The 25,177-nt window shown below is 43.9% G+C and overlaps 1 protein-coding gene across 1 annotated transcript in view; it reads left to right on the top strand.

Moving 5' to 3' along the window:
- The window catches only part of KAZALD1 (Kazal type serine peptidase inhibitor domain 1), a 195,859-nt gene that overhangs the window by 1,505 nt on the left and 169,177 nt on the right, over nt 1–25,177 (top strand). Inside the window, exon 2 of the mRNA XM_063961902.1 lies at nt 19,985–20,597. Coding sequence (XP_063817972.1) covers nt 20,099–20,597 — 499 coding nt within the window. The 5' untranslated portion in view covers nt 19,985–20,098. The remainder of the gene's footprint in view (nt 1–19,984; nt 20,598–25,177) is intronic.

Here is a 25,177-nt window from a genome sequence, read left to right as displayed (position 1 = left end):
CCACGTTGTACGTATAGGCAGAAATGTAAAGGCTGGGAACAGAGGCTTACACCGTGAATAGTCTTAAACTGCAGTTCCCTCATTAATTTACACCGTGAATAGTCTTACACTGCAGTTCCCTCATTAATTTACACCGTGAATAGTCTTACACTGCAGTTCCCTCATTAATTCCTGCCAAGTTCAGCACACTGTTGGCATCGTTAACTGGAAATTGGGCCTATAGGATGCCAATGAAAACTTGAGCGAGCCAGCCAGCCGATCTTTACTCAGCTTGTGAATACAGTTGTGGCTTTTCTCTGTGCTGTGCGGTTTAGCATAAAAAAGTTTTGTGACTCTTTTGTGAAGAGATTTTTAGCCTCCCAGTCCGCAATGGCTCCACATTTTGTACCGCAGTGCTTGGCGTAATGGTGTAATGGTTAGCATTACTGCCTCACAGCACTGAGGTAATGTGTTAGATCCCCACCATGGCCCTAACTGTGTGGAGTTTGTATATTTTTCCCCGTGGTTGCGTGGGTTTCCTCTGGGTGATCCGGTTTTCTCCCACAATACAAACATATACTGGTAGGTTAATTGGCTCCCAACAAAATTTACCCTAGCGCAGTGGCGTAAGTTCGTCACAGTCGCCCGGAGGCAAGATACATATTGGTGCCCCCTATTTCCTATATTAAGATAAATGTGTGTGTGTGTGTGTGTGTGTGTGTGTGTGTGTGTATGGAGTGTTCTGAAAAACAACTATATACTGTATTTATTCATTTAATTGTCTTTTATTTTAAATCACACATTTCTTCACAGTCATACCCAGGATTAGAACCCATGACCTCTTACACTAACAGCAGACACTTTACTGATGGAGTTATTTGCTCCTGTAGAGGAAGCATGAGAATTCTAACTATATGAAGTTACGTGTAATTGTCAGAGAAGTAACTTCATATAGTTAGAATTCATATTTCCTATTCAGGAGCAAACAGCTTCATCAGTAAGGTGCCTGCTTCCAGTGTAATAGGTTGTGGTTTCTAATCCTGGGTGTGATACTTGTAAAATGTGTATATTCAGTATAATAAAGAGGGTGTGATTTGTAAGATGCAGGCAGGGCTGTTTCTAGCCAATTTGGCTCCCAGTGCGAGATTTAAAAATGCACCCCCCATGACATAAAAAAATGTGCCCCCCACCCCCACACACACCTAGATAAAAAAAAATTGTGCGCGCCTCATCTAAATGGGCGTGGCCTTGTCTGAAAAGACTACCTCACACTCCAGTTTTTGACCCTGCTCCAACAGATCACGACCACCACAGGAAAAAAAAATTCTACCATATTAAGCCCCACACAGTAATGCCCCCTGCACCATATTATGCCACACACCGCAATGTCCTTGATACATTAAATCCCCACACTACGGCAGGCAAGAGTCCCCATTTCACACATTATGGCAGGTGTCCCCATTTTACACATTGAGAGAGAGACTATACTTACAGAGGCGATTACCGCTCTTTGGCCCGCCTCACCAGTCGCTCCTCGCGCCGGCCTTTCCCTCTTCCTAACTTGGATCCCCCTCTGTACTCTGCTCGGGGGGGGGGGGAAGTTTAGTGTCGTGACGGGGTTGCGTCGTGACGTAACGACGCATCCACGTCATTCCGTGAAACTCCGCCCCCCGAGCGGGTTACTCTGGGAGAAATAGGAGGGGGAAGCAGGGAGCCACAGTTAGTGCCGCGGCGGGCGCCCAGTGCGGTTGCACCACTCGCCTGCCCCAAGAAACGGCCCTGGGTGCAGGGACCAGTAAGGAGTCGGCCACTGAAAAGACAGCGGCAGCTATCAATTAACTTAATTCAATGGTGTCATAGAATGGGAGGAGAGGTGCCCCCCTTCAGAGCAGGATCCCGGCGGCAGATGACTCCGTTGCCTCCCAGAGTTCTGCCTCTGCCCTAGCGTGAATGTGTATGTGTGTACATGTGGTAGGCAATATAGATTACAAGCTCCTCTAGGGCAGGGACTGATGTGAATGGCTGAATAATCTCTATAAAGCGCTGTGGAATATGCATGTGCCATATAAATAGCTGCCAATAAATAAGGAGGTTTTATTGCATCACCCTTTCATACACAAATTTACCTTTATGCAAGGAAAATATATATTTTTTTAAACTAGACAAGTATACAAGCCAGTGATTTACAGCCAACCCACCCAGACAAATGGCTGTGGAAGCAGCCTTTGGGTGAAGCACAGATCCCTCTGTCTCCCAATGCCAGTTTATAAGCAGGGGTTTTAAGCTAACAAAGTAAATTATGATTTTAAGATTACAATCCAACACTGATACCCATCAGTTTTAAACATACTTGCCATCTTCCTGCCTGCCCCCTCTGGGAAGGCTCAACAGCGGGCGTGTCACAGGAAAGTGGATGGATCATGATGAGGTACCCCTACACAATGCCACGATTATTGTCAGTGTGAATTGAGGGTGGGGCCACGATGGCGCGATTCAGCGCAAATCATGTCATTTGCCATCCACTTTCGCTCAGTAAGTGTTGGCTGCGGGCAGTGTGGGAGAGTAGGCAAGTATAGTTTTAGACTGGCAGCAAGCCCGATATTTAGCAAATATACCCTAAAGTCTCCTTCAGTGATTCTGATACTGTATGCTCGCCCTTTTGTTATGTACAGGATCTTTAAGTGCAGAACTGCCTGCTCTTTCTGTGACCACCACTCGCTCTACATTATACAGTGAGTTGCCTACCATTTCCCCTAGTTCTGGTCCTGCATAGTCTGCTGTTGTATTAGCGTGTTGTTCCTAAGACTAGTCAATTTACATTGTATTGTACTTATGATATTTCAAATAACACTCTTACTTTGTATATTCCTTGTACGGTTCTGTAGACATTATTGGCCTAATTCAGATCTATTCTCTCGCTAGCGTTTTTCGCTGCGCAGTGATCAGGTAACTACTGCGCATGTGTATGCACCGCAATGCGTAGGCACATCGTACGGGTACAAAGCGGATCGTTGCTGTGCACTGGTTCTAGAGAAGAATCCATTCGCACAGCCGATCGCAAGAAGAATGACAGGAAGAGGGCGTTTCTGGGTGGCAACTGACCGTTTTCTGGGAGTGTTTGGAAAAACACAGGCGTGTCTAAGCGTTTGCAGTGCGGGTGTCGGACGTCAATTCCAGGCTCGAATAGGCTGAAGTGATCGCAGCGGCTGAGTAAGGTCAGAGCTACTCAGAAACTGCACAAGCTGTTTTTGTACAGGGCGGATGCACACGCGTTCGCACACTTGCAAAGCTAAAATACACTCCCCTACTGGCGGGGGCGACCTGTTTGCAGCGCTGCAAAAAATAGCTAGCGAGCGAACAGATCTGAATTAGGCCCTATGTCCCATGGTGCCTTAAAATAAAAGATAATAATATTGCTTATACTGTGGTGTTCAACACCCTACATGCTGCTCTTTAGGTTTTTTTGCAGTGCCAAATGCCTTATAATAATGTCATGTAAAGGATGGCACTTACCACTAGGTTCAGGGCTGGGACAGTGCAGCACACCTCCCAACTGTCCCGATTTTCGTGGGACAGCCTTGTATTTTTCTGGACTGTCCCAGTCGCGTGCCGCAGTGGCTCACTGTGGGGGGCATTTGGGAGGCTCCCTATCACTAGCAACTCTGCGGTGACTAGAAGCTTTTCACGGATGACAGAGAGCGCTGGGCATGCCCCCACAGTGATAAAAAATAAGACAAGTCTCACGATAGAAGACATACCCCTTTTGCACAGGCCAAATACCCCTTTTCGTGAGCTCCTAACAGAGGTCCCGCTTCCATATTTTACAGTATTGGGAGGTATGGTATAAGAGAAGTAAGGAAATTGCTGCATATGACCAGTGGAAGCAGCTTCTCCTACCTGTCTGCTGCTGTGAGTGGATTTGAACCCTCAGTTAGCACACTGGACCAGAGAGCAGCTGAAAGCAAGAAGAAACATGAGGTGGGAGAACGTGCTTTTAAAAATGTCTAAACACATTCTCCCACCTCATGTCTCACTCTCGTTTTATTATGGAGTTTAACCTTAATGCGCCAAGTACTGGCCATTCTGATGCCAGAAGTATGTCGGGACCTAACTTACGCCCACTGTGTAAAATATAATGTTAGCAGCCCCCCAACTGTCGCTGTTTTCAGACCAAAATCCCCATTGACAATAGTTTTAACGAGATTTAGTTAAAGAACAAGAATGGGCTGCTCCATTTTCTACTAGAAGTTGCTATTTGGCTTGAAGATGCATATAATAACATTCACTAAGTATTGAGCAGTAAGCGATCTTTCCAGGTGGGTGCCACAAGGGCAGTGAGTGCACCAACCACTCCACCTGGATCCCTAGGTGGTGGAACCACTTGCACACCACTAGTTACAGCCCTTCATGTGTTTTGGGAGAGGGGGGTACAGTGCGAGCACCACCTTGGGACAGAAAAGCAGAAACATACTCCATCATTTCTGTCCCGATTGCACAGATCTGTATTATATTTCTATATAACTAAGCAACTTCAAAGTGGCTAAGAAAAATGTAAACTAGGCTTAATTTTAGTGCTGATATTCAATGGCTTCAACGCAGAAATATGTCAAGATTTTACAAAAGCAATATATAGATATTTATACAACAGCAAGCTAATTTGTTTCTAGGACTGATCTGCATGTCTAGCTCACAGCCCCATCGATGTTGCTATAGTATTTTTAGACATTCCTGTACTCCCAGATTTTACAATGTTGGTATGGTAACAGAAGACAATGTAATAGTAAAGGAGGCTGTATATATAAGACCTGCAAGTATGAATGGAGCACCTTGATTCCTTTGAAGGCCATTAAGGTCATGTCCTAAAGTAGCACCAATTGAAGGAGGCTATAAGATGACTTTCCCGTGGGCCTACCAGGTTCTATGCATTTTGCTCTATATAGCATCAGCACTGTCACAGAAACCAAAACTTTAAATTTTGTTCTCTATGCAAAATAACATAGAAGTATAACAAACTCATTGTGAAGGTTTCCAAGGAGACATGTTTGTTCATAACTTATTAAGGTCACAAAGGTTTATCCATATTCCCTGCTTCAGTTTATGACATGGTATGTTACCAATAACGAGTTAATAATCTATACTAAAACAGGCTTACTATAGAGCACATTCAATTAGCGCGCCACATGGGGAAAAGCTATTCAGCCCCCGATGGTTCCTTTTTCTTATGGACTTTTCCTCGCAGCTCCTGAGGAAAGTTCACCCAGGATAATTAGCTATGGGGTAAACCTCACGACTAATTGAATATTCCTCTAACTGTCTGTTATCAGTCTCTGAATTGTAGCTGCAGTGCTTTTTTAGAACGTCTTTTTTTTTGTAATTATAAAGGAATTTTAACAGTCACCATTCAGTGTTTACATGGAATTTGTTTAGCTGAGATATTGTTTTAGTATGAGATTCTTGACTGACAGCAGTTTTGGATCTCATTGGATTTTACTTGAACAAATTAATTTAGGGAGGAACAGACAAACGGCTATTGCCCAGGTTGTCATATAATAATGACCATTTCCATTACTGTCCCAGGCAAGTTATATTTCTAGACCCAAACATAAGTATTCTGAAAACACCCTTAAGTATAACAGAAAACTAAAGAAAATTTTCAGGCACTAGTAGGAATGTATTAAAAATGATCATATAACTAGAATGTTTTATCAGCAGCAATTGGCCCAGTCGTGTCTGTGTGAACGAATCACTAACTTCCCATATATGCAAAAAAGATTAATATGGCTGCTGCGCTAATTTTGAATTATCGTTATCAAGCACTAGATTAAAGCTGAATAAAAACACAACACTTTTAGATAAAAAAATCAATATCTCAACTTTTTTTATTATGTTTTCCACATATAAAAATTTCAGACACAATGGTCACACATAATTATAGAATAAGTAAAAAGAATCACATTACTGCTGGGAATCACTGTTTGAAAAAGCACCCTGAGGTGCGAAACGCGTTGAGGATCATTCCTATCATCCAGCCTAGTCCGAGGACATCCGGAGGCATCCGCACCTACTTACCCATAGAGGCAAGCGCCCCCTCCTGCATGAGACGCAGACCAACAAAGGGAATCAGCACCTTTTCATCTCCAGCGGCAACACTCATGGTGAGACCTTAGCGGCTAAAGACTTGCTGCCGCAAACATAACACGCAGAGGAACAGAGCTGTCACAAAGCAGAGGAACAGAGCCGGTAAATTAACACCTCCGGCTCAGAAGAGAGAAAGCCGGGAGGTGATCACATCCAGACAGTAGTGATTGATCACTCACATTCAGTCCACCAGGCATATGGTACTTTCTCATTGTGGACCGGTAAGCTTCCATAAGGACAGTTACTTTTTTCCTTTTTTTTTCTTTTATATGCATATGGACACTGTACTTCCACTTTTTAATATAAACAAATTGTGGTGCAATTTTTACATACATGGTTGCTTTTTAAGGAATATAACACTGGGTGCTTTATAAAATTGATTCTATTTACTTGTTCTATAATTATGTGTGACCATGGTGTCTGAAATTTTTATATGTGGAAAACATAATTAAAAATCGAGATATTGATTTTTTATCTAAAAGTGTTGTATTTTTATTCAGCTTTAATCTAGTGCTTGGTAACGGTAATTAAAAATTAGCACAACAACCATATTAATCTTTTTTGCATATATGGAAAACACCCTTTGTCCATATATGAATCATAAAAACCCTGTATCGCCTGTCTGAAGCTGGCTTTGTAGAATTATATTTCATTTACATTCTCAGCCAGAAGACCATGGCCACACATTGGTCCTTGGGGGAGATTAATCAAACCTTATAGATACATTGGAGGGGATGTAGTTGCAACGTTCCCAACATTCAAGATACCAGCGGTCAGAACACTGATGCCGGAATCCCGACAACGATGAAAATCCCAAAGCTGTAATCCCAACTGCCAGAATCCCGAATGTACGTGTGTCGGGGGGCTGTCTAGGATTAGGCAGCGGGTGAGGGGTGGGGGCATTAGGCACTAGTGTGAGGGTTAGGCTGCGGGAGGGGAAGGTTAGGGTTACCCTGCGAGATGGGAGGGTTAGACTGTGGGAAGTTGAGTTAGAGTTAGGCTGCAGGTAGGGAGGTGTAGGGTAAGGGGTAGGGTTAGCTTACCTTCTAAAAATTGTCAGTATTCTGACTGTCGGGATGCCGCTGTTGGTATTCTGACTGTCGTCATACTCACTGTCAGTATCTCGTATCCAACTGAATTGGAGAAGTTACCCATAGCAATCACTCAGCATCCAGCTGTCATTTATCTAACACAGTCTACAAAACTTCTCCACTTTACCTTTCTCTAAGGTTTGTTACATCTTCCCTTTAAAAGTGTTTATCGATATCCAGACTTTAACCGTGACTCAGACTTCCGGGATAAGTCAGTGGGGAGCTCTGCTGCCATGATTAGCTACTGCCACCATTCATTGTACAATGATCAGAATAAGAGGACAGCCATGGAAACAGAAAACAGCCTGGCTTTTATGGCTTACACACTTCCCCTTCCAAACAAAACAGGCCATCATGATTGCTTGGGGAAGGAAAATGATGAGTGGACATCCTGGAAAGGAAAACGGATATAACTTTATTTCATACTATTAACTTGAAGCTAGTCAGGTGGTCTGTTCCTTGCTCCTGTCAAATTAGATCTTTTACATCTGACTGCCACCTCGTGATGCCGCCTAATGCATGCTATCCTGATGTAGCAGTTGTTAGAATTTATCTAGGTTTTATTAACTGCCATAGACAGCTGATCATTTCTGTGACAGGACGATACCGTACGGAAGCACTCGCAGCTTCCGCGTCCCGTTGACTGCACACAGAATGGAAGGTCAAGCCGCACGAGGCCTGACCACATAGGGGATTCCCGCTTACCGTCAGTAACCGCCTGTTACTGACTCCACCCACTGCGCTGTGGGCGGGTTCTCGCTGCCACCACCAAACTCCTAACCTGCCGTGGCGTTTGGAACCACGGTTCTGCTCTGTATGTGCCGACGCACTGCTTTACCACACCTGTGTGGTGTCGACGAATCCCCACTAGCCACTTGCTAGGCCTCTACCGGTAGCTGGCGGAAGGCGGAGCTTGGAGACGTCAGGTGCTTCCCTGGACAGCCGGAGGACGGGGCTAGGTTTGGCCTAACCCTGTTGGTCACAAGATGAAGCAGTCTTCTTGAGGCAAAGGTGTTTATTGCTCAAATAACCTTTAAAAAGGCTCCTCCCTATTGCTAGGGGCAACAGCATACAATTAAGATGTTTCAGCAGAAGAAGATGTTACAATACACTACTCTGGAGGCACGCAGGTCTCCTTTTTATGTCAGTTTTCCACACAGTATCACAGGGGGGTAAGCCCTCCCTGTCTTCTCCAACCAATCAGGTTATTTTACAAAATACCAATAAATCACATTTTACAAGGATATAAGTGCAATAAAACAATATCCTCCTTCCTCTGACACAGGCGTTTGGTATCAGATTAACATTCACTATTGATAAATTTATCACATAGCTTCAAAACACAATGTTTCTGTCTCATTCACATCTCCAGGCAAACCCAGTGTCTGAGACCACAACAGGAAGGCTACAATACAAACAGTCTTCCTTCCTGCATAGGTCGCTCGCATGTCAATTAAATCAGGTACATGAAACAAGTTCCAAGCCCATAAACCCAGTGATTAGCATCTCTCTCTAAAGAATTTACACATCAAAAGGTATTGTCCTTCACACCTCTCTGATAGGAAGTGGCATGCTAAGGGCCCTGTCCCATTCCCAAAGGATAAGACATGATTATTCAGACATCTATAATAGTAAGTGCATTTTCCTCTTTAAATATACAGATGACCACATCTTGAATATAAAATACAGTTAAACATGCATTCCTGCAATTGTGCATAGAGCACTACATATGACATGTTAAAACACATCATTAAACAAACTTTTAAACAGTCCGTACCCAGCGCCGTAAGTACGTTTAACAGTGACGCCCAGCGCCCATTGTCCCTTTAATATGGCGCCAGGCACAAGGGTTAACACCTTCAGTGCCGCAGCCGCCATTACACGTGTGGCTGGTTGGTCTCTCCGGCCACAATTTCTTTTTAGTGTGCAGCAATTTATTTCTCAGACGGTCCTCATTACATTCTATGGTCTGTTTAGGAGGAGCTCATACTGGGCCTGATTGGCAGTTGAACCAAATGTTATTGTAGTTGAGCGGGTTTTTTTTTTGCAATTGAGCATGCGCAATGATTTCTAAAGACTCGTACGGCGCATTGCGTTATACATACAGTAGTGTATATAGGGAAGGTGCCCTATACTGCACACCCTAATGAGAGGTGCTACCTTGCTAAAACCTGTAGTGCCACACACAAAGAGAACAAGTAAATATTAATACATTTTGCAATATTAGGCTTTTCGCGTAGTTTTGGCCAAGATAACAGGTTTATCCACCACTCACGGTAACCTCATAGTCGGGTAAGTAAGTCCCTAAGACATCGCACTATTGAGAAAAGTGAAGTGTGTGTGAAAATTGGATAGACAGGAGGAGATACTGTATGGGTTAAGGTGTGTACACACGGTGAGATCCTTGCTATGCCCGATTTTGACATTTCCCTTGAGCTCCCCCAGAGCCCAGATAACACAGATAGTACAGATTTTCACTATCTGTACTAGAGATTATGTCTATGTGCGATTTTGACTATGCCAATTTTGATTATACTTTGTACTAGATAGTACACTACAAGATTAGTGCTTAAAGTGGTCGTAGGAGGTGGTGAAACTCACCCTTCCCGGTGCCCATGCAATAAAGGGGGCGTGGTCTAAAAAAGAAAGGGGTGTGGTCACACAATAGTAATAATGCCCACAGTAGTAGCACCCCCAATACACATAATGCCGACAGTAGTAGCACCCTGTAATACACAATGCCCACAGCAGTAGCGCCCCTTTTACAATGCCCACAGTAGTAGTGCTCCTTATGCAATGTCCACTGTACTGGTAGTGCCCACAGTGGTAGTGCCCCTTATATAGAGCCCATAGTAGTGGTGCCCCTTATGCAATGCCCCCAGTAGTAGTGCCCCTTATATCCCCAGGAGTGATGCCCCTTATGAAGTGCCCCATTACAATGCCCTCATTAGTAGTGCCCCCATTAGTAAGGCCCTTAATGGTAATGTCCCTGTGTAGTATTGCCCCCAGTAGTAATGTCGCCTGTAGTAATGCCCCATGTAGTTTGCCCCCAGTAGTAATGCCCCCAGTAGTAATGCGCCCCTGTAGTTATGCCCCCAGTAGTAATGCACCCCTGTAGTTTAACCCCATGTAGTTTGCCCCGAGTAGTTTGCCCCTGTAGTTATGCCCCCAGTAGTTAGACACCCTGTAGTTATGCCCCCAGTAGTAATGCGTCCCTGTAGTTTAGCCTCATGTAGTTTGCGCCAAGTAGTAATGCCCCCAGTAGTTTAGCCCCCAGTAGTAATGCCCCTGTAGTTATACCCCCAGTAGTAATGCGCCCCAGTATATATGCCCCCAGTAGTAATGTGCCCCTGTAGTTATGCCCTCAGTAGTAATGTGCCCCTGTAGGTTTGCCCCATGTAGTTTGACCCCGGTAGTAATGCCCCCAGTAGCTTGCCCCAAGTAGTAATGCCCCCAGTAGTTTAGCCCCTGTAGTAATGCCCCCAGTAGTAATGCCCCTGTAGTTATACCCCCAGTAGTAATGTGCCCCTGTAGTTATGCCCCCACTAGTAATGTGACCCTGTAGTTATACCCCCGGTAGTAATGTAGTTTAGCCCCCCTGTAGTTATGCCCCCAGTAGTAGTCACACGTTTAAAAAACAAAACAAAAAAAACCCCCATACTTACCAATCCCTGCTCCCGCTGTGATCCTCCTGGCGTCTGCTTCACTCTGCTCCCCAGCACTATGAGAGAGACGTCATGATGTCTCTCTTCATAGTGCGCACTGAGCCAGGAGCCGGAAGCAGGAGCTCAGTAGTGAGCTCCTGCCGCTGGCTGTGCAGGGAGAGCCGGGTGCCGCTGATAACACAATCTCAGCGGGCGCCCGGCATCTCCATGCGGCGCCGGCACACATCGGGTTAGGTGAACCGGAGGAGGTGGAACTGCATTCCGTCTCCAAGTGGAACTGACGGAACGCAGTTCCACCCCGTTCCGGCTCAATTTAACCCCTGGTCAAGATTGACTTGCCTGCACAGTCTATCTAGCCTTGAGATACTGACCCCGCGGGAGTGCGCATCGGGCTCGAATCGACATTGCAAGCTGCCTAACACCTTGCGATTTCCAATAACTTTCCTTAAGATTTTGACTATATAGTCAAAATCTTACAGATTTATCTCACCGTGTGTACACACCTTTAGTGTTACAGGGGTGAAAAATAAATGTGAAAAAATGTTACATATATAAAAACAAACAATAACAGTGCAAGAGAGTGCTAAAGTAAGTATTAGCTTGTGATGCCCTGGAGCAGCCAAGCCAAAGCAATTTAGGGGGACCCATGCCCTAAAACTCACCCCACAACTAACATATTATATAAACTTTTAGGTCTTAACCTTCATTGTGCCTTATTTTAAATGTGCAGTCAGATAATTCAGGTTCCCTACTTAAGATTAATCAGTGACGGGGGGGGAGGGGTGCTAACCTGGGCTGAATGGGTCCCAAACTGAATTATGTAATGTTTGAATAGTGCACCTGCACTCGTTCACATACAATAGTGTATGCAGAAAGACTAGGAAGGTGGCTAGTAGTAGTGCATAAAAAAATGGTCCTTTCGGTGGGCGTGTTATGGGAGTTTCCTGGGCATCTCAATGCAAGCAGCGGCATCTGCAGACACACAGCTGCAACATAGGAGGAGGCCATAGTTAGATGGAGAATCTGTACCCGTCATAGTGCTGGTGCAGTTTTCAATGATGCGACTGATGGTGGTGTAAAAGCCTGGGCACACTAATCGGTATTACAGTGTACTTAGACACTAATAGTCGGCGTCTCAGGCTTTGCACATGGATGTATACCAGGAATGGAGCTTGTACTGGCATCTGCATAAAGTCACCAACGGGTGACCGCTCACAAATGCTGCTGTATCAGAATCAGGACAACTAATTATATGTGTGATCCAATACTGTACATGTAAATAAAGTAAGGTTTCTGTTACTCTATGGATCATATATACAGCAGAGACTACTCACACAGAGGGAATTATCTTTAGTTTCACCTCCAAAGCCACTGGCAATAAATAATTGCAAAAGACAGATGCCACATGGTAACTGTATTCCTGTACTGGGATGCCTTCATTTGTTAATGGAGAACAAATGTCACTTAAAGCAACAAGAAGGAATTGAGATCTGAGACTCGGCTGTCTCAGTCCAGAGTAGCAGATTATATGGCTATGATATATCTTACTGTTGCATCGGTCAAACACTAAATATAGAAGAAGCATCTGTCTGCTATGTCATATTTTGTATAAACTGAGTACGCTAGTCCCAGTGGTGCACGTATTCTGTATAGAAAATATATGGTGCACACATAGTTACTCAGTGCTTTACAGATAACATTATAGTCATTCACTTCAGTCCCTGTTCTGGTGGAGCTTACAATCTATGGGGTTATTCAGAGTTGGTTGCAGATTTCGCTATCGCAGCAAAATCTCCAGCCATGCTACTCACATGCAGGTGACGCCATCGACTGGCCCTGAAAATGGTCCTGACATGCCTGCGTTTCCTGCCCCCCAGTGCCACGTTGCTGCCCCTGGATGCACGTTGCCGGTCAGTTACTATGCAATCGCATCTTTCTGATATACGATCACATAGTGAGGAGTCGCACATGCACACTAAAGCCGCTGCATATGAATGCGATGGCTGTATCTATCTCTGAATAAGGCCCTATATTACATATCACATGGACTCACTTGTAACACCCCTGGGGTTGGCAGGGTATATCTAAGTGGTTGAGAGAGGTATCACAGGTGTTGGGTGTTTATGTGATTGACCTTTCTCCTGAATTTTTGTTCTCCGTACCTTGTCTCTTAGTACCGTGCTCAAAGAGGTAGGAAAGATTGATATGAATCAGAGGTGAGTCAGCAATTCCAACAGGAAGTCTTTTTAGCATTCTGCAATAAACTCTGGATTTGGGATAATTGGTTGATTAAGGAACATTGCTAGGGTGGTAAATCAGAAAAAAGATGTCATACAAGAAAAACAGGACTATGCAGTTTTTCTAAAGTTCACACCACAAAAGGTCATTCAATTTGCAAAAGACAAGTTATTGGAATCACAAAGAAGAAGAATTACAATCAGGATGAGAAACAATTGGAATCACAAAAATTTAAATAAAATCACTTGAATCAGGAAAATTAGATCAGACACTGTGCATTCCATTCATAATGTGATCACAAGAACAATAAAGAGAATGCGTTTCAGTAATCCTAACTACTAACTTTCAGTAGCCAAGTTAAAAATTTCCTTCAAAGGCAATTATCATTGGAGCTCTTGTTAAAGTTTGCTCTGCCACAGTGTGTAGATAGGGGAAATGGGCACACATTTACCAAAGTGGGATCCAGGGATAGGAAATGTCAATATAACTCAGTTCTTTATTGCAAAGAGGATGCACCTGTTGCCAACGACACTTATGTCACAATAAGAAGCGACCTACCAGTATGTTTTTGGAGAGTAGAGGAAACTGGAGCACCCGGAGGAAACCCACACAAACACGTAGAGGCCATATGAACTCACAGATACGGCATTGTCTTAGAATTAATCTCATGACTTCAGTGCTGCAAGTCAGTGACACTAACCACTGTGCCACCATGCTGCCAGGTATTTGCCTGATATTAAATAGGGAATATGCATTTGCACAACAGAGAAACCATCTGAGCCATATTGTGCATTCTCATGCCTTGTACAACTCAATGTGATTAGGGATGTGCACTTGAAATTTTTCGGGTTTTGTGTTTTGGTTTTGGGTTCGGTTCCGCGGCCGTGTTTTGGGTTCGACCGTGTTTTGGCAAAACCTCACCGAATTTTTTTTGTCGGATTCGGGTGTGTTTTGGATTCGGGTGTTTTTTTAAAAAAAAACTAAAAAACAGCTTAAATCATAGAATTTGGGGGTCATTTTGATCCCAAAGTATTATTAACCTCAAAAACCATAATTTCCACTCATTTTCAGTCTATTCTGAATACCTCACACCTCACAATATTATTTTTAGTCCTAAAATTTGCACCGAGGTCGCTGGATGACTAAGCTAAGCGACCCTAGTGGCCGACACAAACACCTGGCCCATCTAGGAGTGGCACTGCAGTGTCACGCAGGATGGCCCTTCCAAAAAACACTCCCCAAACAGCACATGACGCAAAGAAGAAAAAAAGAGGCGCAATGAGGTAGCTGTGTGAGTAAGCTAAGCGACCCTAGTGGCCGACACAAACACCTGGCCCATCTAGGAGTGTCACTGCAGTGTCACGCAGGATGGCCCTTCCAAAAAACACTCCCCAAACAGCACATGACGCAAAGAAGAAAAAAAGAGGCGCAATGAGGTAGCTGTGTGAGTAAGATAAGCGACCCTAGTGGCTGACACAAACACCTGGCCCATCTAGGAGTGGCACTGCAGTGTCACGCAGGATGGCCCTTCCAAAAAACACTCCCCAAACAGCACATGACGCAAAGAAGAAAAAAAGAGGCGCAATGTTGTCCTCCCACGGACAACAGGTGTCTCCCCGGGTGCCTGACTTAAACAAACCACCTCACCATCAGAATCCTCCTTGTCAATTTCCTCCCCAGCGCCAGCAACACCCATATCCTCCTCATCCTGGTGTACTTCAAGACTGACATCTTCAATCTGACTATCAGGAACTGGACTGCGGGTGCTCCTTCCAGCACTTGCAGGGGGCGTGCAAATGGTGGAAGGCGCATGCTCTTCACGTCCAGTGTTGGGAAGGTCAGGCATCGCAACCGACACAATTGGACTCTCCTTGTGGATTTGGGATTTCGAAGAACGCACAGTTCTTTGCGGTGCTTTTGCCAGCTTGAGTCTTTTCAGTTTTCTAGCGAGAGGCTGAGTGCTTCCATCCTCATGTGAAGCTGAACCACTAGCCATGAACATAGGCCAGGGCCTCAGCCGTTCCTTGCCACTCCGTGTGGTAAATGGCATATTGGCAAGTTTACGCTTCTCCGACGACAATTTTATTTTAGATTTTGGAGTCCTTTTTTTACTGATATTTGGTGTTTTGGATTTTACATGCTCTGTACTATGACATTGGGCATCGGCCTTGGCAGACGACGTTGCTGGCATTTCATCGTCTCGGCCATGACTAGTGGCAGCAGCTTCAGCACGAGGTGGAAGTTGATCTTGATCTTTCCCTAATTTTGGAACCTCAACATTTTTGTTCTCCATATTTTAATAGGCACAACTAAAAGGCACCTCAGGTAAACAATGTAGATGGATGGATACTAGTATACTTATGGATGGACGAGCGACTGCCGACACAGAGGTAGCTACAGCCGCGGACTACCGTACTGTGTCTGCTGCTAATATAGACTGGATGATAATGAGATGAAATCAATATATATATATATATATAATATCACTAGTACTGCAGCCGGACAGGTATATATATTTATTATATAATGACTGATAACGGACCTGCTGGACACTGTCAGCTCAGCAGCACCGCAGACTGCTACAGTAAGCTACTATAGTAGTATGTATAAAGAAGAAAGAAAAAAAAAACCACGGGTAGGTGGTATACAATTATGGATGGACGAGCGACTGCCGACACAGAGGTAGCTACAGCTGTGGACTACCGTACTGTGTCTGCTGCTAATATAGACTGGATGATAAGGAGATGAAATCAATATATATTATATCACACTAGTACTGCAGCCGGACAGGTAGATATATTTATTATGTGATAACTGATGACGGACCTGCTGGACACTGTCAGCTCAGCAGCACCGCAGACTGCTACAGTAAGCTACTATAGTAGTATGTATAAAGAAGAAAGAAAAAAAAAAACCACGGGTAGGTGGTATACAATTATGGATGGACGAGCGACTGCCGACACAGAGGTAGCTACAGCCGTGGACTACCGTACTGTGTCTGCTGCTAATATAGACTGGATGATAAGGAGATGAAATCAATATATATATATATATTATATCACTAGTACTGCAGCCGGACAGGTAGATATATTTATTATGTAATGACTGATGACGGACCTGCTGGACACTGTCAGCTCAGCAGCACCGCAGACTGCTACAGTAAGCTACTATAGTAGTATGTATAAAGAAGAAAGAAAAAAAAAAACCACGGGTAGGTGGTATACAATTATGGATGGATGGACGAGCGACTGCCGACACAGAGGTAGCTACAGCCGTGGACTACCGTACTGTGTCTGCTGCTAATATAGACTGGATGATAAGGAGATGAAATCAATATATATATATATAATATCACTAGTACTGCAGCCGGACAGGTATATATATTTATTATGTAATGACTGATGACGGACCTGCTGGACACTGTCAGCTCAGCAGCACCGCAGACTGCTACAGTAAGCTACTATAGTATGTATAAAGAAGAAAGAAAAAAAAAAAAACCACGGGTAGGTGGTATACAATTATGGATGGACGAGCGACTGCCGACACAGAGGTAGCTACAGCCGTGGACTACCGTACTGTGTCTGCTGCTAATATAGACTGGATGATAATGAGATGAAATCAATGGCCCTCATTCCGAGTTGTTCGCTCGTTCTTTTTCATCGCATCGCAGTGAAAATCCGCTTAATACGCATGCGCAAAGTTCGCACTGCGACTGCGCCAAGTAACTTTACTATGAAGAAAGTATTTTTACTCACGGCTTTTTCCTCGCTCCGGCGATCGTAATGTGATTGACAGGAAATGGGTGTTACTGGGCGGAAACACGGCGTTTCAGGGGCGTGTGGCTGAAAACGCTACCGTTTCCGGAAAAAACGCAGGAGTGGCCGGAGAAACGGTGGGAGTGCCTGGGCGAACGCTGGGTGTGTTTGTGACGTCAACCAGGAACGACAAGCACTGAACTGATCGCACAGGCAGAGTAAGTCTGGAGCTACTCTGAAACTGCTAAGTAGTTAGTAATCGCAATATTGCGAATACATCGGTCGCAATTTTAAGAAGCTAAGATTCACTCCCAGTAGGCGGCGGCTTAGCGTGTGTAACTCTGCTAAATTCGCCTTGCGACCGATCAACTCGGAATGAGGGCCTATATATATATATATAATATCACTAGTACTGCAGCCGGACAGGTATATATATTTATTATGTAATGACTGATGACGGACCTGCTGGACACAGTCAGCTCAGCAGCACCGCAGACTGCTACAGTAAGCTACTATAGTAGTATGTATAAAGAAGAAAGAAAAAAAAAAACCACGGGTAGGTGGTATACAATATTATATATATATTATATACAATTATATATATATATATATATATATATATATATATATATATATTAAACTGGTGGTGACTGGTGGTCAGGTCACTGGTCACACTATCAGCAACTTGCAAGTAGTACTCCTAAGAAGACAATCACAATATATATTATACTGGTGGTCAGTGTGGTCACAATGGCAGTGTGGCACTCTGGCAGCAAAAGTGTGCACTGTACGTTATATGTACTCCTGAGTCCTGCTCTCAGACTCTAACTGCTCCCCACTGTCAGTGTCTCCCCCACAAGTCAGATAATATACAGTCACACTATCTATCACTTCAGCAAGTAACTAGTACTCCTCCTAATGCTCCCCAAAATTACTACTGTGTCTCTCTCTACTGTCTCACTCTCTTCTCTATAAACGGAGAGGACGCCAGCCACGTCCTCTCCCTATGAATCTCAATGCACGTGTGAAAATGGCGGCGACGCGCGGCTCCTTATATAGAATCCGAGTCTCGCGATAGAATCCGAGCCTCGCAAGAATCCTACAGCGGGATGATGACGTTCGGGCGCGCTCGGGTTAACCGAGCAAGGCGGGAAGATCCGAGTCGCTCGGCCCCGTGCAAAAAAACATGAAGTTCGGGCGGGTTCGGATTCCGAGGAACCGAACCCGCTCATCCCTAAATGTGATGCCATGTTTCACTCTGTGATGTCTGGTGCAACTATATTTAGCTCTAGCTACCATATAAGTATTGACGATCAAATACATGGGCGTACTGTTTAAGGTTACTATGGGTTACAGCATCACTGCGGACAGTGGACCATGTTATTAAATTAGTCCCTTAGTTCTATGCATGCAGAAAATCTCCTATACCCTATACCATGATCATTGACAGATTGCGAGGTTTATCTCCTTTTGGATATTAAAAATGTTACAGTTTTTACATTGAAAATAAAAGTTGTAGATTCAACTTGCATTTCAAGTCAGATTGAAAATATTGCAGTCTGGGATTCGCCATTTCACTCCCTCTCTAGTTCCCTACCATAGAGCTTGGCAGCCAGCCCTGACTGCTGTTTGTACAGACTGTCACTTTGTTGTACCAATATTGTTGTACTCTTTAATACCGCTCGGATGATTTATTTGTATAATTTATTTCTCCACTGAATGCATTTTAATAGGATCTTAATTTCAGCAAATACTTACAAGATTAATAGACATGTTCCATTACAAGCACAATGTGATGTGAGTATATCACTGAGTAAATATAACCAATAAGAGATCTATTGATCCCTAAGATGTTCCACTTACGCTAACAAAATACACAGCACGCTCAGAGACTGTGAGTAAATTAAGTCTGCATAATGTTCTTTCAGTTATTTTTGTGTTACTTTTTTAATTATTTTCCATATGGAGGAATGTTTGTGGCATGGCTTGGGTATCAGTATTTACATTGCTGGTGGTATGTACCAACAGTATAGAGTTTACTAACATTAGAATGCAAGCAGAATACTCTGTTCCTGTGGTTTACCCCTTATTAGAATGCCAGGCGTCTAAAATCTTGTGTCATACAATGGTACTTTCATATCTTTGGTATGCATTTAAAATGGCCACATGTCCCCCAGAAATCACGGGATTCTAAATATTAAATCCTGGGTATTACGGGATTCGAAAAGAGGTGGGGACTTTGTGGTGGGAAAGTTAGGCATGTGTCCTGCCGACAGAGACGGATTAAAGGGACCAGGTGCTACCATTCTTGTTGATGAATACTTTGTTAATTCCTCTGCCAGCTGCAGTAGAAGAACTACAGTCCCATGGCAGACCACAAGATGCGGTTGCTCTCAGTCACTTCCTGCGTATTAGCGACTGAGAGCTGCTGTGTCATGTGATCCAGCTCTTCTACTGAAGCTGGGCTTGCGAGAGGAACAGAGATTGGACAATACAAGAGAAGAGTCAGGAAGAGGACCTTTCTTGACCACTTCTCCAATTGAAGAAAAAAATAGGGGGAAGGATGGAAAGCAGGAAGGAAGGGAAGGGGGATAGCAGGGTGAAAGGGAGAAGAATTAGTAGGTATCCCTAGGAAAACAGAGTAGGACAAGCATCTATCAAAAATAAAAACTGCATTACTATTTTCTTATGAACAAATCAAAATATAATATTTAAAAATTATTTTGCCCCCCCACCCCTTTACTCACAATCTGGGGAATAATCCTGGGATCCTGAGTATGGCTCACGGAATTTTAAAATGGTACCAGTATTGGAATTCCTAGTTTTTATGGATTAATTCAAATTGGCAACTTTCATCAATATCAGGAATTTACCACTAAAGAACCTCCTTCAGTTCTGCTTGATAATTCCCCATGTTTTAAGTAGTTACAACAAATAAATTATCAGTTTTATAACACTGTATGTCATTGTCTCTTCTGCTGTAGCTAGCGCTGACTACTGTTTGACCAAAGACAACTGTCCTGATGTCTTATTTTCAGCAGAGCTGAATTTACATGAAATGCTATATACAGAATGCTCTTGTAACAGGAAATCAAAGAAACATGTTTCTTCTTTCCAGATTCCGTTTGCCAGTACTTGAAGTAGTAATTGCTGATTGCAGAGATGCAGAGATCCACGCAATGAACCTGCAAGTTATGGAGATTGGCTGTGCAGTCCAGGACAGCTCGTGAAAATGTTTCAATATGCCACAAGGATCTGTTTGGAACTGTTTCTCCTGTTATATCTCCCTTACCTCCAGCTAATACCCAGTTTAGCATTACCCAGTGCCCCTGACTACCTGCAGCGAGGCTGGCAGAGATTGTTAGAGGAAGGAGAGAGCTGTATGGACTGTAGGCCAGAAGAGTGCCCTCCACCTCGTGGATGCCTTGCTGGAGTCGTGCGGGACACCTGCGATTGCTGCATGGAATGTGCCAATTTGGAAGGGCAGATATGTGATTTGGACAACACCAACCACTTCTATGGGAAATGTGGTGATAACCTGGAGTGTCAGTTGGACATGGGGGACCTAAGACATGGAGAGGTGCCAGAACCTCAATGTGTCTGCTTATTTAACAAAGCTGTGTGCGGATCTGATGGCAAGACCTATCCACAGCTGTGCAAATTTCAGGAGGTGTCCAATGCACAGCCCAAGAGAAATCTTACAATTGCCCATGAGGGGCCGTGTGAATCAGGTACAGTAAACATTATCATTACACAGTGAAGGTCCAGCTTGTCCCAGGTTTCAGTGTTTCACTGAATCAACAAATTGTTTACCAAGGTAACAGTTAAGGGAATCTGCATTTCCTATTGTACTGTAAGTAACATGTTCTCAACTTATTCAGAGAAACTGAACCCGATGCTCCTACATTGGAAAAAAACAATTTGAAATTTATCCTATAGTATTTACTGAGAATAACTTGCTATGGCAGAGACGTAATCCCTATTTGTTCTGTTTTATCCATTAGCAACTGGTGGCATATTGTGCTTTGTTGTAATTGTCTGATCAAAGCAAGTATAGATGGTTTTGTGTGTGTAATTTATCTCTATCTACCTCACTATCTATCTATCTATCTATCTATCTATCTATCTATCTATCTATCTATCTATCTATCTATCTATCTATCTATCTATATCTATCTATCTATCTATCCTGTATATATATATATATATATATATATATATATATATAAAAAATGACATTTGTTTGTTTATTTGTTTGTATGTATGTATGTACGCAAATATCTTCAACAGTTTTCAAGGTGAAGCTGCCAAATTTTAGTTATTTAGTATTAAAATTAAGCTATGAGACCACATAGCAACAACGTGACAGAGGGACAAATATTGAAAACATATTTTTTTGGCTCTAAACAATTGTTTGACGGAAGAAAACCGTGCAACAAGACGACATAGCGTCAAAGCGGCAAAGCAACAAATCTAATGACAATTGCATTTTTTAAGTGAAATCATAACTTTAAAATAAAATCTATAAGTATGTCATACAGAAGGATAATTGTTTGTGGCAAAGGAGAAGGCACTGTTATTCCTAGGATACCTCTAATAACATCTAAATTGTGTTTGCTATGTCGATCAATAAATCCCAGGGCCAAACACTTAAGGGGGGTACACACAGGTAGATGTGTGCTGAGCGATCTATCACAGAACACTCAGCACACATCTCTCCCCCCGCTTAGCACACTGCGCAATGTGTGCTGAGCGAGGGAGGGGGGCGCTCACTTCACCCAGCGGTGAAGTGAGCGATCAAACTAGATTTGACATGCATGCATGCCAAATCTAGAGCCGGCGATCGATAGCAACACGTGGGACTGCGCTTCGCTGTCGCTGGCACCCCTACACACACGGAGCGATGTGTGCTTAATTTCTAAGCAATTTAGGCAGATTGCTTAGAAATTAAGTAAAAATCGTTACGCGTGTACCCCCCTTTAAAGTTGTTGTTCTCTAGTGATGAGTGGGTTCGGATCCTCGGGATCCGACCCGCCCGAACTTCACCTTTTTTTTACACGGGTCCGAGCGACTCGGATCCTCCCGCCTTGCTCGGTTAACCCAAGCGCGCCCGAACGTCATCATCCCGCTGACGGATTCTCGCGAGATTCGGATTCTATATAAGGAGCCGCGCGTCGCCGCCATTTTCACACGTGCATTGAGATTGATAGGGAGAGGACGTGGCTGGCGTCCTCTCCGTTATATTAGAAAAGAACAGAGTAAACTGAGTGACTTAGTTATGTGGGGACGATTGGGGACGGGGAGTAGCTGTTAGGGAGTACAGTGCAGGGTTTACCACCAGTGAGTTAGTTTAATCCTTTGTTTCTCTGCCTTAAAAAAACGCTCCACCATATCTGTGCTCAGTGTGCTGCACTGCTGCATGATATATCTGTGCTGAGTGCACTGCTCACACTGCCTAATTGTGGGGACTGGGGAGCAGTTATAGCAGGAGTACAGTGCACAGTTTTGCTGACAGTGACCACCAGTCCAGTATACGTTTGTCTGCCTGAAAAACACTCCTGTGGTGTTTTTTTTCTTTCTTCATACTAGTTTAGCAGTCTGATGACAGTGTCCACCAGGTCCGTTATATACAGTATATTATATATATATAAGCAGTACAGTAGGCCACGGCTGTACCTACCTCTGTGTCGTCAGTGCACTCGTCGTCCATAAGTAATATAATACTATACTTACTATCCATCCATCTACATTATTGTATACCTACCTGTGGTGTTTTTTTTTTCTTCTTCATACTAGTTTAGCAGTCTGCTGACAGTGTCCACCAGGTCCGTTATACAGTATATTATATATATAAGCAGCAGTACGGTAGGCCACGGCTGTACCTACCTCTGTGTCGTCAGTGCACTCGTCGTCCATAAGTAATATAATACTATACTTACTATCCATCCATCTACATTGTATTGTATACCTAACTGTGGTGGGTTTTTTTTTCTTCATACTAGTTTAGCAGTCTGCTGACAGTGTCCACCAGGTCCGTTATATACAGTATATTATATATATAAGCAGTACGGTAGGCCACGGCTGTACCTACCTCTGTGTCGTCAGTGCACTCGTCGTCCATAAGTAATATAATACTATACTTACTATCCATCCATCTACATTATTGTATACCTACCTGTGGTGGGGTTTTTTTTTTCTTCATACTAGTTTAGCAGTCTGCTGACAGTGTCCACCAGGTCCGTTATATACAGTATATTATATATATAAGCAGTACGGTAGGCCACGGCTGTACCTACCTCTGTGTCGTCAGTGCACTCGTCGTCCATAAGTAATATAATACTATACTTACTATCCATCCATCTACATTGTATTGTATACCTACCTGTGGTGGTTTTTTTTCTTCTTCATACTAGTTTAGCAGTCTGCTGACAGTGTCCACCAGGTCCGTTATATACAGTATATTATATATATAAGCAGTACGGTAGGCCACGGCTGTACCTACCTCTGTGTCGTCAGTGCACTCGTCCTCCATAAGTAATATAATACTATACTATCCATCCATCTACATTGTATACCTGTGGTGGCTTTTAGTTGTGCGCATTAAAATATGGAGAACAAAAATGTGGAGGTTAAAAAAATAGGGAAAGATCAAGATCCACTTCCACCTCGTGCTGAAGCTGCTGCCACTAGTCATGGCCGAGACGATGAAATGCCATCAACGTCGTCTGCCAAGGCCGATGCCTAATGTCATAGTGCAGAACATGTAAAATCCAAAACACAAAAGATCAGTAAAAAAATGACCCAAAAATCAAAATTAAAAGCGTCTGAGGAGAAGCGTAAACTTGCCAATATGCCATTTACGACATGGAGTGGCAAGGAACGGCTGAGGCCCTGGCCTATGTTCATGGCTAGTGGTTCAGCTTCACATGAGGATGGAAGCACTCATCCTCTCACTAGAAAAAAGAAAAGACTTGCGGCAAAAGCACAGCAAAGAACTGTGCGTTCTTCGAAATCCCAAATCCCAAAGAAGAGTCCAATTGTATCGGTTGCGATGCCTGACCTTCCCAACACTGGACGGGAAGAGCTTGCGCCTTCCACCATTTGCACGCCCCCTGCAAGTGCTGGAAGGAGCACCCGCAGTCCAGTTCCTGATAGTCAAATTGAAGATGTCACTGTTGAAGTACACCAGGATGAGGATATGGGTGTTGCTGGCGCTGGGGAGGAAATTGACAAGGAGGATTCTGATGGTGAGGTGGTTTGTTTAAGTCAGGCACCCGGGGAGACACCTGTTGTCCGTGGGAGGAATATGGCCATTGACATGCCTGGTCAAAATACAAAAAAAATCAGCTCTTCAGTGTGGAATTATTTCAACAGAAATGCGGACAACTGGTGTCAAGCCATGTGTTGCCTTTGTCAAGCTGTAATAAGTAGGGGTAAGGACGTTAACCACCTCGGAATATCCTCCCTTATACGTCACCTGCAGCGCATTCATAATAAGTCAGTGACAAGTTCAAAAACTTTGGGCGACAGCGGAAGCAGTCCACTGACCAGTAAATCCCTTCCTCTTGTAACCAAGCTCGCGCAAACCACACCACCAACTCCCTCAGTGTCAATTTCCTCCTTACCCAGGAAAGCCAATAGTCCTGCAGGCCATGTCACTGGCAAGTCTGACGAGTCCTCTCCTGCCTGGGATTCCTCCGATGCATCCGTGAGTGTAACGCCTACTGCTGCTGGCGCTGCTGTTGTTGCTGCTGGGAGTCGATCATCTTCCCAGACGGGAAGTCGGAAGACCACTTGTACTACTTCCAGTAAGCAATTGACTGTCCAACAGTCCTTTGCGAGGAAGATGAAATATCACAGCAGTCATCCTGTTGCAAAGCGGATAACTGAGGCCTTGACAACTATGTTGGTATTAGACGTGCGTCCAGTATCTGCCGTTAGTTCACAGGGAACTAGACAATTGCTTGAGGTAGTGTGCCCCCGTTACCAAATACCATCTAGGTTCCACTTCTCTAGGCAGGCGATACCGAGAATGTACACGGACGTCAGAAAAAGACTCACCAGTGTCCTAAAAAATGCAGTTGTACCCAATGTCCACTTAACCACGGACATGTGGACAAGTGGAGCAGGGCAGACTCTGGACTACATGACTGTGACAGCCCACTGGGTAGATGTATTGCCTCCTCTGCAAGAACAGCAGCGGCGGCACCAGTAGCAGCATCTCGCAAACGCCAACTCGTTCCTAGGCAGGCTACGCTTTGTATCACCGCTTTCCAGAATACGCACACAGCTGAAAACCTCTTACGGCAAC

The sequence above is a fragment of the Pseudophryne corroboree genome, chromosome 3 (genome assembly GCF_028390025.1).
Source record: "Pseudophryne corroboree isolate aPseCor3 chromosome 3, aPseCor3.hap2, whole genome shotgun sequence".
Classification (NCBI taxonomy): Eukaryota; Metazoa; Chordata; class Amphibia; order Anura; family Myobatrachidae; genus Pseudophryne; species Pseudophryne corroboree.
This window is presented reverse-complemented; position numbering and strand designations above follow the sequence as displayed.